Source organism: Mastigoproctus giganteus, chromosome 7 (assembly GCF_048544385.1).
Source record: "Mastigoproctus giganteus isolate SK-2022 chromosome 7, ASM4854438v1, whole genome shotgun sequence".
Taxonomy (NCBI): domain Eukaryota; kingdom Metazoa; phylum Arthropoda; class Arachnida; order Uropygi; family Thelyphonidae; genus Mastigoproctus; species Mastigoproctus giganteus.
The window spans coordinates 63827608-63844538 of NC_143581.1; the positions used below are offsets into that span (position 1 = coordinate 63827608).

At 33.9% G+C, this 16931-nt stretch overlaps 1 protein-coding gene across 1 annotated transcript in view; it reads right to left on the reverse strand.

Moving 5' to 3' along the window:
* Positions 1–6889: 6889 nt before the first annotated feature.
* Positions 6890–16931, reverse strand: part of dpa (disc proliferation abnormal) — a 212884-nt gene continuing 202842 nt past the window's right edge. Inside the window, exons 20-22 of the mRNA XM_090378338.1 lie at positions 15316–15406; positions 7289–7405; positions 6890–6969 (exon numbers count right to left, since the gene is read on the reverse strand). Coding sequence (XP_090234464.1) covers positions 6890–6969; positions 7289–7405; positions 15316–15406 — 288 coding nt within the window. The remainder of the gene's footprint in view (positions 6970–7288; positions 7406–15315; positions 15407–16931) is intronic.

Here is a 16931-nt window from a genome sequence, read left to right on the forward strand (position 1 = left end):
GTTGAGTGAATCTGCATTAAGTAGAGATTTATCTATAGGATAAAGCATAAATAATTTTAACTGGTCGGCGTGACTCGGTTTCTGGCTGACTTTTTATAACTACATTAATTGTAGAAGCTTGCTTTAAATATAAAGCTTAAATACACAAATTATGCGATAAACATAAAAACGGTATACTGTATGTTCAATAAAATGCAAGAAAGCTCACCTTAAAATTACTGAACCTTTTATATATACAGGTTGTATTTACATTATTCATAATAACAGCTTGCAATACTCTTGATTTTCAAAACAAAACCACTAAATCTAGTGCTCATCTCAATCGTCTTTTTAGAATGGCCAATTTAGTTTCTAACAAAACTTCTAACATCTTCTAACACAAAGATGAAAAGCTATCTCTTGATAGCTTTTCATCTTTGTGTTATTAGTACTAGCTGATTCACATGATCTTATTGAGGCCATTTAAAAAAAAAAAAAAATAGCATATTTACAGAATATGCTAAATCAATTACTTGGACACAAAATACACAGAAATAATAAGTAAACTAAAACTCAACTGAAAACAGCATTTCTAATAAGCACTGTGTGGAAGTTTTATAAACAACACTTCAATAAACTTTAGCTAATTGTAACCAGTAGTGGGCACTCAACGGCCTCCGTAGCCGAGTGGGTAGGAGCGGGAGTGCAGTAGCACACGCTCTTGAGTAGACCGGGGTTCAAGCCCCTGACTGCTGAATACGGTCAATCTGCCAACCCGCACTGGACCAGCGTGGCAGATTATGGTCCATTTCCCTCAGCATGATTTGTTGAGGAGGCTTCCATCCTGCAGTGGGTTGATAATGGCTGCACTTTACTTTTTTTTTTTTTAGTGGGCACTCCATTTTCAGTTACACCACTATGCTGGATGATGTATAAAGTGTACATTTTTGTAATGTGTAAGAAATGATGCAGAGACCACTTTTGCACCTATAGTTTGAATGACTATACCATTTTAGAGCCATGGCACAGGAAACTTGTGGCAATACAAACAACCACAGAAAACTGACATAGATGTAAATTTCCAATGGGGACAAAAAAAAAAAAAAAAAGCTTTTGGGGCAAATAAACAGACAGCTTTCAAATTTGCTCCTTGTCATAAATTGGAAATGCTTTACATCCTTTCCAGTTTGGCTGGCAATTCAGCTATATTTTCATTAATTACAACAATCAGTTAAAAGTCAGTTTAAGTCAAAGAATACCGATTTGAATGCAAGTACTGTGAAGAGGGTTTCCATAGCCCAGTGGTCAGGAGCTGGAGTGCAGTAGCACACGCTCTTTGAGTAGACCAGGGTTCAAGCCCCTGACTGCTAAATACGGTTGATCTGCCAACCCGCACTGGACCAGCGTGGCAGATTATGGTCCATTTCCCTCAACGTGAATTGTTGAGGAGGCTTCCATCCTGCAGTGGGTTGATAAAGGCTGCAGTTTTTTACTGTAAATTACACTTGATTAAAAAATTGATTTGAAGACCATTAAAAAATGTTAATACTGTAAATTGATACTGTTGCACATAAAAGACTGCTGCACAAACTGGAGCAATGTGCCCTTAAGGGCATGTTACTGCTATGGATAAAGATATGGTTCAATGGGAAGACAGAGAGTGGTTATCAATGGGTATTGCTCTTTGTGAACTAACGTTATTAGTGGAGTCCTCCAGGTTCAGTTCTGGCTCCTTTGTTGTTTTCAATATTTATTAATGATAGTGATGTAGGTATATCTGGCTTAATGTCTAAGTTTGAGATGGTACAAAGATTTGACAGAGTTGTTAAGTAGATATGTATCTTGTTGCAGTAGTATTAAGCTACTGCAACAATATCTAGGAAAATTAGGTCATGGGCTGAGAAATGGCAGTTGAAGTTTAACATTGACAAATACAAGGTACTAGCATATGGGTAGCAGTAATCCCAGATTAACATACCAAGTGTGTGGTACTACACTCAAGGTAGAGGGAAATGAAAAAGGCCTGAGGGTAATCGTGCAGTGCAAATAGTCTGTGAGGACAGCTTATGGAGGTTTTGTCAATGATATACAGAAACTTTGCTAGCAAGGATAAGGAGGTGATTATCCCTTTGTATAAGGCCATGGTTAAGCTACATATTGAGTACTGTTATACAGGTGTGGAGGTCTCATTTTAGAACAGATGTAGGAACGGGTGCAGAGAAGGGCAACCAGATTGGTGAAGCGAGTAAAAGGGTGTTGTTACCTAGAAAGGCTTCAGTTCTGAAAATTGCAACATATGTAGACTATGTGGGGAGATTTGATTGAGGTGTTTAAGGCCTTGAATGGATTGAGTAAACTAAATGTTGATGGCATTATTCCTCTTGTTTGAGGGGCATAGATTCAAATTGTGGAAGGATGGTTTCAGGATAGATGTGCAGAAATTTGCCTTCAGCCAGTGGATTGTTGATTGTTGGAAAAAACCATATGTTGAAGTGGATGGTTTGAATAAATTCAAGGAAGAACTAGACAGATTTTTGGAGTGTATGGATGGGTGAAATATGTCAACTTTTTTTTTCTGTTTTTGGCTGATGTCTAAGTTTGCTTAAATGTATCATTTGCCACTACTAATACTAAATCAAAGAACACCTCTTTGAAGGCAAATACTGTGAATTGCACTTGATTGGAAAATTGAATTGAAGTGTGTTAAAAAGATTTTTCAGTGGAATGCCTCAGGCATCAAAAAAACCTACTAATGGCTAACTCCTCTGAAGGTGTTTGAAGTGAATGGTGCTATTCTGGGAGATCAGAGTAACTCTTGGGGAGGGTACCAAAAATACAGAGTTCTTATGTGAACAAGCACACTGAGTGAACTGTGCTATAGTGGGGGACAACTATACTGATTCCAGTATTTCCCTCTAGTGGAAGGCGCTTCCGTAGCCAGGTGGGAAGGAGCAGCAGTGCGTAGCACACGCTTCTTGATTAGACCGGGGTTTGAGCCCATTACCACCAAATACGGAAAGGTCAGGGAATAACCACAGCGTATCCCAGAGCAATATGGCCTTAGTTGCTAATGCTCCTAAAAACCAAATAACAAACAAACAACCTCTAGTGGACCAATACAATTTATTTTTCTTTTAAGTATTCATGAATATCTTATCATATGATAAGATATGCATGAAAGAGGCCACGGGAAACTTGTGATTTTGGGAAAGATATGGAAAACAAGTATGAGGAAGGCAGAAATATGTTTTAGTTTTCAGATAAAAGTATCAGAATGGGATGAAAACTATAACTAAGGTAATAAAATAAGGAACACTTTGACTAATATTTTAAAATAAAGAGTAAATACTTTGATGATCTGGTAAATGAAAAAGCTTAAAAAAAAATTGAAATAGGGGAAATGTTGGACACTAGTACTGAGGTAGGAAATATCAAGTATAGAAACTCTGGAGCAAGACATTAATTGTGCCAATATATAAAAGGCGAAAATGAAGCTGAATGTGGAAATTACAAAGGAATATCTCTCTTAAGTGTATCTGGTAAAATCTGCAATTATCTTGGAGAAGAGAAAGGTATTGTTCAATGTGATCTTGGAGAAGAGAAAAGTATTGTTCAATGTGAACTTGGGAAAGAGCAGTCAGATTTCAGGTCAAAGGGATGCTGGGATCAAATTAGACTTCTAATTAACTGGGATCTGTGTCCTGCTTAATTCCATCTTCTCATCTGTGGAGATTCCACTTGATTACATGGTAAAAGGAGGAGACAGTGTTGCTGAAAAAAATGTTTGAAATTTATGTAGTACTATGCACAGGAAGGACAATCAAGAGTAAAAGCAAACTCTGTTGTTTTCCTTTTTCAAAAAATACACTAGTGTTCAAAGAAAGTGCATCACCCCTTAAAATTGCAATTGTCGTCAAATAACATAAGTATATGGCAATATTTCTTACAGATTGCATCAGATAAGATTGACATAACATTGAATTAGCTGTTACTTTCAGCTATATAAGCACGCTCTGCAAGAGTTGCCATCATTCCTTGCTTGTGTCAGGATGGCGAGTTACTTGCAGTTTACATCACAAAGAAAGAGTGCTGTTGTTGCTTTATGTGAGGAAGGATGTTCTTCCAGTCATATTGCTTGTAGTGTCTTGTAATCAGTCGACAGTGAGTAGATTTCTTTCCCAAACTCAAGAATACTGGTTCTGCTGTTAGGAAAAAAGGAACTGGATGCAAACGTGGCTCTATGCCAAAACAGGACTGCATTTTGAAGCACTTATGCCTTAAAAACTGTAAAGCGTCTTTGCCTGAGCTGAAAAGAGAATGGGAAAAACATACAGGAGTGGTAGCAAGTGCAGTAACAGTCAAAAGACGCCTCTTCAAAAATGGATTTGTAGCCCTTCATCCTAAGAAGCCCCTCCTCACAAAAAAAAAAAAGAAAAAGGCCCAATTAATTTGGTGTAAGGAGCATGTCAAATGGACCCCCGAGCAGTGTAAGTCAGTTATTTTCTTGGATTAGAAGAAATTCAACCTGCATGGCTGATGGGAGACAAACGATTCACCGTAGACGTGAAGAATCCCATCCAGACAGTATGGTGTCTACAGTGAAATTCACTACCAGCCAAATGATATCGGGGTGCATTTCATATTGTGGAATAGGTCACCTGCAGTTTATAAAAGGTTCCGTATTCTGGCTATATTGGAAGGCAAATTGCTGCCAACCATTAGAGATCATTTCAACATGCCAAGTAACTGCAGCATCTTTCAGGATGACTCTGCTCCTTGTCATCGGGCAAAAAGTATAAGTAGGCACTTCTGTAGTTACTTTACCTTCATTTCTGCATTAGAGGTTCGACAGTAATATGTTTACATTTGTTACAGGTGAAAAAATGGTCCATTACAACTTTTAGCTGGCTAGAACACAGCCCGGACCTGAATCCTATAGAGAACTGTCGGCATTGTGTGGAATCTGCAGTTGCCAGAAAGAAACCAAAGACCGTTCGTGAACTTCAGGAAGCCATAATTTGTGTTTGGAACCACAAAATATCAGTTGATTATCTTCAGAAATTGATCTTGTCAGTGCTTCGACAGTGTGCTACTGTCATCAGGGATAGTGGCAGTTAAACTAAATATTAGTTTGCACCTGGTGAACTTTTCATTTTGTTTTCCATTTAAAATGATAAACTGAAGCAATTTTGAGGGCTTTTGATAACATTTCAGCTATAATTGTCATGTTTACCAAAACTATTGTATAAAGGTTGCAATATGCTTATTTTGGAATATTTTGAAAGCACCTGTCAAATATTACTTAGCTTTCCTTAACTATTAATAAATATTGTTTATAATTCTATTTGTGATGCTAGTCATTAATGAAACATACTATTGCGAAAAAAAAGGTTAGAAATGTGAAATTCCTAGGTGATGCACTTTCTTTGAACACCAATGTATGTATACATTAAATTTTAAGTCAAATCTTTCCTTCCATAGTATATTTTTATAAATATGAATATGTAAATAAATTTGTTTTTGTCACATTTACAAGTTTTTATTTCATTTTGCAGTTAATCTAGGAAATTTTATTTGCCAATCACCTTAGATAGTGTCTACTGTACTCACATAAGACAAATTATAGAAAAACCATGGGTTCAAAACAAGAACCTCATTTTTTAGTGTTTGTTAATCTTGAATAAAACCTGGAAACAAGTAGATCAATTTTAGAAAAATATGGCATTAAGAATAATATTTAGAAAATAAAAAATTTGTATAACATTGGAAAATGTGAATTTGAAGAAAGCATGAGAAGATGGTTTAAGAAACTTTGACTGAGACAAGATTACACCTCACAGAGTTTTTTTTTTTTTTTTTTTACTTTTCTTGGATCATAAACAAAAGGTGGATTACTGGCAAAGGTTTTTGGAGCTGTAAAAATTAGATCATCATTGTACAAGGATGATTTTGGTGCTTTTAAACAGTAGCTTGCAGGGTTTCTGAAATTTTTGAATAAATTAGATGTAAATTGTAGACAATTTCACATGCAAATTAGTTACATAAAAATAGAAGTTAGAAGTGATAAGGAAAATTTATATTGTAGACTAAATAGCCAAAAATTGGAACGAGGTAGTAATTATGTGTATGCAGGAACAAAGATTGCACATAGAAATAAATAACAGCATAAGAAAAGCAGGAAGTACGGGAAACCCGTTAAACAAATTTCTTTGAAGAAAAACAGAAATTAGTCAAAATAAAAAATTATTTGTTTATAACAGTTTTTAAGTCTATTTTAACCTATGGAGCTGAGAGTGGATAAGAAATAAAGGAAATGATAAAAAAATTTGAATCTTCTGAAATGAGCTAAGGGAAGCAAACTTAAGATGGCATGTACAGGGTGTCCACAAATTTGCTGTACATCTGCATTTGCCCTGTCAAAAGCATGTCATTTTAGAGGTGTGAAAGCTAGATCTGTTGTTGATCATCCTTTTACCTTGATACATGCAAGCAGTAACTGTTGCTCATCTGGTTATCTCCCCCCCCCACTTCATGCTCAAGATTTTTCTACTGTTTAGTTTGTTCAGTTGATTCATGTGTATTTTTGGTAGAGAAAAATGTTTAATGATGGTGTTAAATATACTGAAATGGTAAAATGGAAATTTAACACATGGTCTCCCAACAGTGATATTCTGCATTGTAACTGTATAAGGCAGTTACTGCAAAGTTCTGTTCAACAGGTTGTTTGTGATGGTGTGCAAGGTCTGGCAAACCAACAGCCTTATTGGAAGAAGTTAATAAGGTTTCACTTTGTAGTAACACATTTGCTGCCACTTATATTTGCAAGGGTCCTTTATATGTGCCTTGAGGCACTGGAACAAGCAGGCAGTGCTCTTTAGTAAATGGATTTCATCTGTGAAGAATCATCACTTCAAGTAAAACCAGCATCTATTCTTTGCATCGTTGTAACAACAACAGATTCATTTGAACAAGATCTAGAATTAGCATCACCTGAACAAAATGCAAAAATATTGTTAAAAATTTATTCAAATTTGTGGAGTCACGTTAAACTTTTATTACTAATTTATATTTAATATTATGTGATTGTTATTTTGTTTAAGTTATTGTTTAATAGAATTAAATTTAATTAGAATATGAAACACCTGCCAAATTGAGTGTATGACCTACACTCACAACCAAATCACAACCGTCTTTTGGGAAATGTATGCCATCTTATCACAGATGAATTGACATAAGTTTGTGTTACAAACCCATGTTTATTGGGAATCAGTAAATATTATTTTGATTGTTTGCTTTAAGTACTTTTTACCTGAAATGGTATCCATATAATACATTTCACTTATAAAACCAAATATTACAGATATAAGTGTTCCAGTCCCAACATTGTCAATATTATTTCCTGTTGCACATTCAACCTGACAAACATCTAGCAAAATGGAAAAGTACCATTTATGAAATGCCTCATTTACATAGAAATTTCATGAAAATTGCTTGGGGGGGGGGGGAACCCTCATACACTGTTTCTTTGTTATGATAACAGGACACCTCACTCAAATGTGGAATGATCCTGTTAAAAAAGGGGCTGGTCATCCTGGGTAACATTTAAAATTGGGACATTTACTAGAAGTAAGTGACTGTCAAAGAAATAATGGTACATGTAATATGTATCAAAGTACGTTACACATGGGTAATCTAATCAGATAACTAAAATGGAAAATTGGAATAAATCATTCAATCCCAAAGGGTTAAAAATTCAGATTCATCACTTAGTTTTTTTTTTTGTTATTATACACACAGTCATTAACAAAATTCAAGCAAATCAAAGAAAACCAATTATTGCAACAAAAAAATTCTTTTTATAATACTGTCAAGTTGTTGACTTTAATTTTTTATTGTTACATATATATTTGCCCTTTAATGATTTTCTGAGCGTTTTTTTTTTTTTTTTTTTTTTTTTGTTAATTTTGATAACTAAATTCGCAAATCAGGATAAACTATTCAAATTCACTTGCACCCCAAGGAGAAAACTGTCAATAATTTGGAATATTTTATAAATATTTATTTTTGATATATATTATACAAAAATTTAACAAATATTCAAGAAAAACAATTACTGCAATAAAGGGGAAATTCTTAATTTTGTAATACTATAATGCAGTTGTTGCCTATTTAATTTTTATTGTTTATATTATATATTTGTCCTTTAATATGATTTTTTGAGTATTTTTCTTTGAACTATGTACTAGTAAAGTCAAAATTATTTCTCCATTAATTCTACTTCTAACACACCAAGTCACTAGTCTATTTCTTTCACTTTGCTATGCATTCTTCATCAGACTAAAGATTTGCCTAGTCATGATACTAGGATATGGAATTGACAAAACAAAATGAATTCTGTTAATTTAGTCTTTTTACTTCAGCAACCCTACTCCTAGATCCTGTTATACTTGCTCGTCATGGTATGGTGGCTTGCAGGGGCCCTTGACAACTGATCCTGTCATCCTCCTTTTCTCTCTCTTCCATATGTCTGTTTTCATCTTGCCTTCCCATCATAGTGGGGATTCTTGCCGTGGAGCTCCTCTAAATAGTTGACTCACATTTCTACTCTTGTTACACATCCAATCTCATCATCTGTATCTCTGTACTGTCTTCCTATCCATATTTTTTGTGTAGGTCTGTGTTGTGTAGTTTTCTCCTCTTCATCTTTCTGGATCCAAAAATTTTCCTTAAGATCTTATTTTCAAAAATTATAAGTTTACATTCATCTTTTATCCTTATAGTCGTAGATGACTATGGGATAATTGCTTTTCTATATATTTATAATTTTACCTTTTTTTGGTTGATATGTTCTGTTATGCCAAAACTTTTAAAAAGTGTGTGTAGTGCAGACATTACCACTTTTGAAGTCTTCAGCTAACTTTTCTTAAAGGCTCCTGCTGTTTAACATGGTTCCTAGATATTTAAAATTTATTACTTTTTCATATTCTGTATTAACGTAATGCATTGCTATTGATTACGTTATTGTCAGGAAAACAGAGTCATATATTTTGTTTTCTTTATATAGGGTGGCCACTGAAAGATTGAAGGGTTTGAAAAAGTCATAACTTGTTCATTTTTAATCTTTTTTTTTTTTTTTCTTTCTTTTTTTACAGGTTATAGAGCATCCCTTGGAGATTAAAATGTGGCCACTGAAAGACTGACCACCCTTTCAGAATCTTCTGAAGTGATGTTCTGGCGATGCCTAGTTGAGCAGAGCGACGACGGGTAGAGGCAGATGGATCCTCAAGGACACTCTGCCGTACAGCTTCCACCGCTGCCTCAGTGCACTTAGGACCTCTTCCCGGAAGATCGCCGACTGATCCAGTTCTTTCAAACCGGGCGATTAGGTTCCGAATCATGTTATCGCTAGGACTTTAAAATGTTGCCGGTATTTTCTCTGAGTTTTAATAATTGATCTTTCACTGGAATAGAAAAACCCAATGAGTTTTACTCGTTGCTGGACATCATACGTAGCCATTTTAATCCCCAAGGGATGCTCTATAACCTGTAAAAAAAAGAAAATAAAGATTAAAAATGAACAAGTTATGACTTTTTCAAACCCTTCAGTCTTTCAGTGGCCACCCTGTATTAATTTTGAATCCTATGGTGGTGGGATTTTCACTAACAAGTCAAATGTCATACACAAACACCTGTTGTGGTCCATTCAGAAGTATACTTTTACCAGTCGGTTCTGTTTTTCTAATGATTTTTTTCAAGTGCATTATTAACCAAGAGTGGAGAGAGTGCATTGCGTTGTTTTAGTGACTTAAAATATCTCTATTCCTACCTTGTTTTGATGGTGTTTTCTGTCACACATTTTATCATATTAATAAGTTCTCTGGTATGCCAAATTCTTTCATTATTGTTCAGTTTTTTTCTTCTAATGCTTTACTGAAATCTGTAAGCATAAGATGGGCACCTTGAGAAAATTCAAACTTATTTTTCACGAGCAGGCATAATAAAGCTCCAATGAAGTACTACTTGTTAGATTCTGTTATGGACTAAAATAAAATATGAAAAATTAAGTTTAATAATAAAATGAAGGAAACCCTTTCTCATAACATTTTTGCTCTTGGGAGCTTTTTTTTTTTTTTTATATGTTAATTTGAGATAAGGGATTCAGCCTTAATCTATCAAATTCATTGAATTTTCTGTTATTTTGATAACTAAAAGACGAAAGCATTCTTCTATAATTCCATCTTTTTTCCCATATGATTTTTTTTTACTTTGTAGACACGGAAAGTACCTTTTAGCTAATCCACTAGTGAAACCTTTGGTATAGCTGAATGAATCAAATTCATTTAAGCCATACCAAATTAAAGTCAATGAATTATTTAAAGGTTGCATTTTCTTATCTCTGGCCTTCCTTTATTTGTGCCAAATTAATTCAGTTAGGTTTAAGTTGCAGTGATAAAGTGGCAGTCATATAACTGTTTATTTTTCTAATTTTACAATGCTAATGCATTGTAAAATTAGAAACTTCAGCCAAAATGTGCCACCAAATAACTACGTTCCTGTTCGTTGAAACTGTTTAGTCAATTGCATATATGTTTGTAACATTGTTTTATATAGAAAGGGTAGTAAGAGGCTGCATAAATAAGCCTGACATTTTGTTTGTGGCAGCTTTGTTATTAAAAAGTGAAGGGAAAACATTACAAAGTTAATTCTTTCACGAGCACGTATATACATAAACTCATACTATAACAACTCCTGCTTTTAATGCTCTTTTCTTCTGGCCCCATGGTCATCCCGTGAAGTTCCATGCATTTTTTAATATCTGTAGCACCCCATTTAAAATGCTTTCCTACTTATAACTTTTTTTTTTAAGGAGGCAAAAAGTTAAAACCCAGATATAACGATTTTCTTCCTCTTGCTTTTTGGTCCTAGGAAAGGTATGATAGCACCTAAATCCTAGGAATTGTTTAGTTTGTAGACAGTTTCCAGTGCAGGTTACATTTATTTCATATTTAACTTGAGTCTCAGAAGGTAGAAATGCTGCCCTTTACAACTCCATATCTAGCCATTTCTTTTTGCATTCATTCACTCTCTCCTTAGTATGTGTGTGCAGATCTGTTTAACATGGCATCAATACATTTCATTAACGACAGTACTATTATTAATACTGCATTTAACACATTAATGATGTATGTTTAGTTTAATAGAATCTTTTAAAAAATTTTTCTTTTAATAGCATGCCAAAAAGTAAGAAATAGTACATTTAAAAAAAAAAAAAATCAATGTTATTTATCAAAATACTGATGAAATATGAAAAACAGCCTCCAAAGGCAGGTGGGGGGGTGCCTTTAGGGCTAGTTCCTTATAAAGCACTATAATGGAAGCTCACTGTATACCAAGGATGGCCAATTTTTTCCTCCAGTGTGCACCAAGAAACTACTGGAATCAATACCTCCTTCCACTCCCTTTCTGATCTGTTTCTAGCACCACCAAAATGTTTTTGCATAAAAACTACATAAAGCAATTCTATGCAAAGTGCTTGTAATAAAAAAAAATTAAACAATTTTACATTAGGTTAACAAATAAATGTTTGATAAATGATATAGTTCTTTACTGGTTTTTAGCTAAAGGAGTGAAGCTAAAAACCAGCAAGTAAGAATCACAGTATCCCATCCCATTGAAACCCAGGTAATAATTTATGGTAATGAAAGTTAAATTTAAGCTATATGTGTTTAGCTTCAGCTCTGATTTTTCAAGTTTGGTTGTATAATTTTTTACTTTGTTTTTTTCACATCATGCCACTAACAAGATCTGCATGTGCCACAAGTAGTAGTGGCTGGCTGTCCTTGCTGTATATTTTTTATGTTTGAGCTCTGATCTATAAGTCAATGAAACTGAATCATGTGACACACACACACACACACACACACACACAGAGAGAGAGAGAGAGAGAGATGAAGAGGATATATATTTTTTTTTCATGATTTTTTGCCTTTTTTTTTATTCTGATTTCATTTGACCATCAAAATAAGAACACTAACATTTAAAGTGTTTATTTTTACAGAACTTAAATTCTAGAATTTACTGCCTATAGTCATCTGCATTCGGGAAATTCACTGCTGCAGCCTTCTTGGGTTCTGGGAAAGATTTAAAAGGAGTATTTTGGGATAAAACATGGGCTTCACACAAAGTTTGTCACTCTTGTATTGAACAGGTAGGAAATGGGATTGAGGTCATGAAAATTACTGCTATATCTGAGGGGTAAGGCTATAACAATAAAAAGGGCATTTTATATGCCCTTTTTACTGTTATAGCCTTACCATATCTACCATAAGACCCATCATGCATGGATCTCTCTATACCTTCTCCACCAGAAACTTAGTATATATATATATATATATATATAGTGATTAAAGTGATTATTCCTGAATGAAAACACAAAGTGAAACTAAACGATCTTGTGAGAGAGAGATCCAAGCCTTCCAAAATCTTCTGTAGGGCCTGGGATCAAGACTACATACTAATTTTTTCCAGGAACATCATTTTCTTAATACAGACACTGTTAAGACTGATTTGATAAATCAATTGCAGGAATATTTTAGAATTAATGACTATCTTCAGAGCACCAGTATAGGAGCTAAGTGAGTGTAGACTGTTTATCAGTCCTTCCAAAACCTTAAATAAGCCTTAAAGGCTTATTTTATGATACATCTCTGCTCCTTACATACCTGAAAATGGAAGCATTGTGTTCTCCTTTATAAAAAGAAATTTGTTTCTGTTCTAATTGCATATTTGGTTCACTTGTGAAAGAGATGTATGAAAATTCTTCATAAAGTTAAATAAAAGCCTAGCTAAAGACTTGAAGGTTCTATATATATATATATATATATATGTATGAAAATTCTTCATAAAGTTAAATAAAAGCCTAGCTAAAGACTTGAAGGTTCTATATATATATATATATATATATATATATATATATATATATATTGTTGGTCTATGGAATCAGATTAAAATAAAATGCCATGTATCACATATGAATGAGACAGCATGGCACAAAGTTATCAAAAAAGGCAACCTTGATACAAGATTCAAAAAGTGTATATTTAATACATCAATGAAGTACTACTTGCATTACCTTTACTTCGTAGCAAATTAGAGTTAGAGGCAGTTTGTAAAGAATGGTAATATTTTAAGTATATTTACAATCAAGTTTATCTGATGAAAAACTCAAGTACGATAAAGTTCAAAAGAATAATGAACAATTAGGGAGGGAAATGTAAACCAGCTTCAAAAATGTTCGCATCTAAGAACAAGATAGATACCAATCAAAAAAGTACTGTTGAAAAGCTGCTCAAGAAATTTCAAAAATTAGCATGCAAGATGAGCTCAAAGGTTCTTGTTATAGTAGGGTTTTAGGAGCATCAACGACTAAGGCTGTATTGCTTCGTATATATTGTCTGTAAATTGCATGTGTTCTGAGATCAAGTTTCTGTTTGCTGGACAAAAAAAAGTTTCCAGGAGAAAAAAAACCATGCTACCTTCACCTGAGACTGACTAACTCAGCCACATTGTGAAAAATGCCCATAAAATTTCCTTACATCATCAACTGGATTCGAACTCAGGTCTTTTCAACAAGGTGTGGGGAATAGGGTGATTCTAACTGCTACCCACAAGGGCCAAGGGCTCTTCCACTTCTACATAGACATCTCTGGAAAATCTTGGTACTGTCAGTGAAGAACAGGTGAATGATTTCATTGAGATATAAATGTGATGGGAACCAAGGAAGGTGCAATGTAAACATAATGGCAAATTACCATTGGTTTTTTAAAAGAGAGATGTCTGGCTTTAATGCATACACAAAAAAACCATTTATTTAAGACCACAATATCACATTTATTCAAAGAAATCTGGTTAATATGCATAAACATTCATTTCTGTATTAATTTCCACCATTTCTTCACTTTGAGTTGTCACTTTTATTAAGAAAAAGTAAAATTATTTGGATAATTAAATAAAATTTATGGAATAAGAAACAACATTTTCCCCAGTATGTGGAAAATCTTGTGGTACAAAAACCATCAATATTGAAACAGTCATAGCAAACTTAGGGAAAGTAATATTTTAAAAAATAAAATGCTGGTTTCAGTTTGTAGGTCTATGTTATCTGTCTAATTTTTGGTTGCTCGTAAACTTATTTGTATAACTTTGCAAGGTCAGAATGAAATTTGTTGTTTGCATTATTTAGATACATAACACCAATGTCTTACTAGCATTTATCTTAATCTGATGTTTTTGATTTTTTTAATAATAAAAGCGTATTTGTTTCTATGTTCCTTTGCTTTTGAGCACCAGTATAGAAAGGGCAATCTCAGAGTTCTGTTAAGAGAACAAAAGGTATGTATACAAAAGTTTTATTAAAATATATGGTTGAAGAATCATAAAAGCAGGAAATATAAATGTTGATTTTATGCACAGCACCACCTTCCCAATTTAAATCACTCCTACAAAAGACTATTTTGTCTTCTCTGTCAGCTGAGCACATTTAAAGAGTATAAAAATTGTAAATTAAATTGTGAAAACACTAACAGAACTTGAACTTTCCAACATACTTCTCTCAGTACTTGTAAAACTTTGATTAATATAAAAGTAGATATAAAATTAAGCTTAATCAAGTATGTACATTCAAGCAAAATGTTCTCCTGGGGACCCATCTGATCAGTAACAAAAAAAAAAAACCCACTGAACTCAACACCAACAACATTATCACTAAATTGTACACTCATATTGAAAACATACACTAAGCTCAGTCCTTAAGTTTTGGCAGCCTTTTAATATTATTAGTTACTTATTTTCATTTAAGTTTCTTACACTCCATGCAGAGATGTATCATTTACATAAATGAAAAAGACTATGTATAGTGGTTCAAAACTATTAGAAATTATTTTTGAGTAAAGTGGAACAGAAAACCATCTTAAGTTTCTGTGGTGAAAAAATAAAAGTTTCAATTACTACAGTTATAGAAATAACAAAGCTTGTAATTTCTAAACTTTATAGAATAAAACTGGAGTTATTTATTTTAAAAAATATATAAAATATTTCTTGATATATTTACTTCTCTTATATCAAAGAACATATATAAATAATATGTGCATACATGAAATTATTTAGATTCACAATATTTAGATATTAATAATAAACAAAAATTGCCCTTAACTTTATATACATTCAATTTCTTAATAGATAATCTCAGAAAATATCTGAGGAACTTTAGCATCGGTGCATTCATAGATCTGTAACACACATTGCTGATGTAAGTTTGGAAGAAATTTAATTAAGTACAAAGTCGTATGGTACTTTTTCCAGTTACAACAATAAATTCATCATCCTGTAGGTCTCTTAATGCATCTTCAAATATTTCCCGAGTAATCATCTGAAAAGAGAAAGAAAAATAACACTGATTTTTAAGCAAGGAAAATATCTTTTAATTATAGTATAGTATAAATCAATTAAATTTTTTTATATTATTTCAGATAACATATTCATTAATAATTAAAAGTTTTATTATATTTGCACAAGAAACTAAAAGTAAAAAAGATATCAAATAATAAAGCAGCCCTAATGGAAAATTTGCCAATAGAATTTACGAAGTCTAATAACACATTCAAGTCAGTTCTGGAAACTTTAAATATTGGTTTTTAATAATTACATTTTAATTAGAGTTAAATTGATAAGGGTCTTTGTGTTGTAAATACATATTCATTAATAAACAGATTAATTAATACTCATATATTAAACAAGTATTAGCATAACAGAAGAAAATGTTTATATCATTATAGCTTGATATTTGTCAACTTCTTGTGGAAGAAAGTTTTGAATTGTTGCTGCTTTGTTAAAAAAAACTGCCCAATTTTTTGCAGGAAATGCACTCTGAGAAACCCTACTCAAACAGTCAATCCAAATTGCCTTGAATCACTTTTAACAACTTTTTTTTAGGACTACATGAGGATATTTAAAAATCTTCTATATTAATTTGTAATAAAAAAACCTATGTGCAAACAACTAGGTCCTTGAGGTTGTCTCAGACATTCTCTCAGATATGCCAGACAAGCTGTTCTTGCTACCTGGGAGTCTAAAACGCTGATGGAACTGATATTCGGGTGACACTCAAGTCAAGTGGACCCAATTTCGGCGAAGTCCGGACGGTCTATGACAGCCAAATCCTCTGCTTGCACCTTCACGATGGTGGGACTGTTAGTAATCCTGGGTATAACCTTCATGCACAAGTACATGGTGGGTGACCACCCAGGTGTGAACCAACGTAAGCAGGGGTCGAGGTGTGGCGCCCTCACCACATGGAGGAACGCCGCCCCTCTATGTTACCAGGCAGTACTAGGTGGTAGATGACTCTCATCAACCGGTGAAATACCACCACTTTGCTTATTGGAGGCTTGAAGTGGTGGAACCCATGTTTAGTCTCTAGAGCTAAGTTCCGGCCAACCCTTCCCTATCTCTTCCATCATGCAGTATGATTGATGATTTTTGAGGTTATGATGAATGTCGTGGTGAGATCCAATATTCCTTACATTTCGAGGGTACAGCTCTAAAACGGTGTTCGCAGGCCGGCCGCTAGATAGTACACCGGACCTAACCTATTGGTAATTCTCTAGGAGGCTTCCGGATCAGCTAGTGTATAATCTTGCTACCTCTACTCTGCCAGATAGTGACTGGAGGGAGTCCGAGCAGTGTGTATGCGGGGGAGCATTGTCAAGGCCACGTTATGTCAAGGATCTGGGTATATTCTTACCACGTGTATGCCATATCCAAACATTTCATTACTTCATACAGCATGTCCCACCCACTTTTTCTTACTATTGAATACACCATGAATTGTCAAAATAATAGAGCAAGCTTATCTGCGAAAAGATCTAAACCTCCCAAGGACTTCCTAATTCATT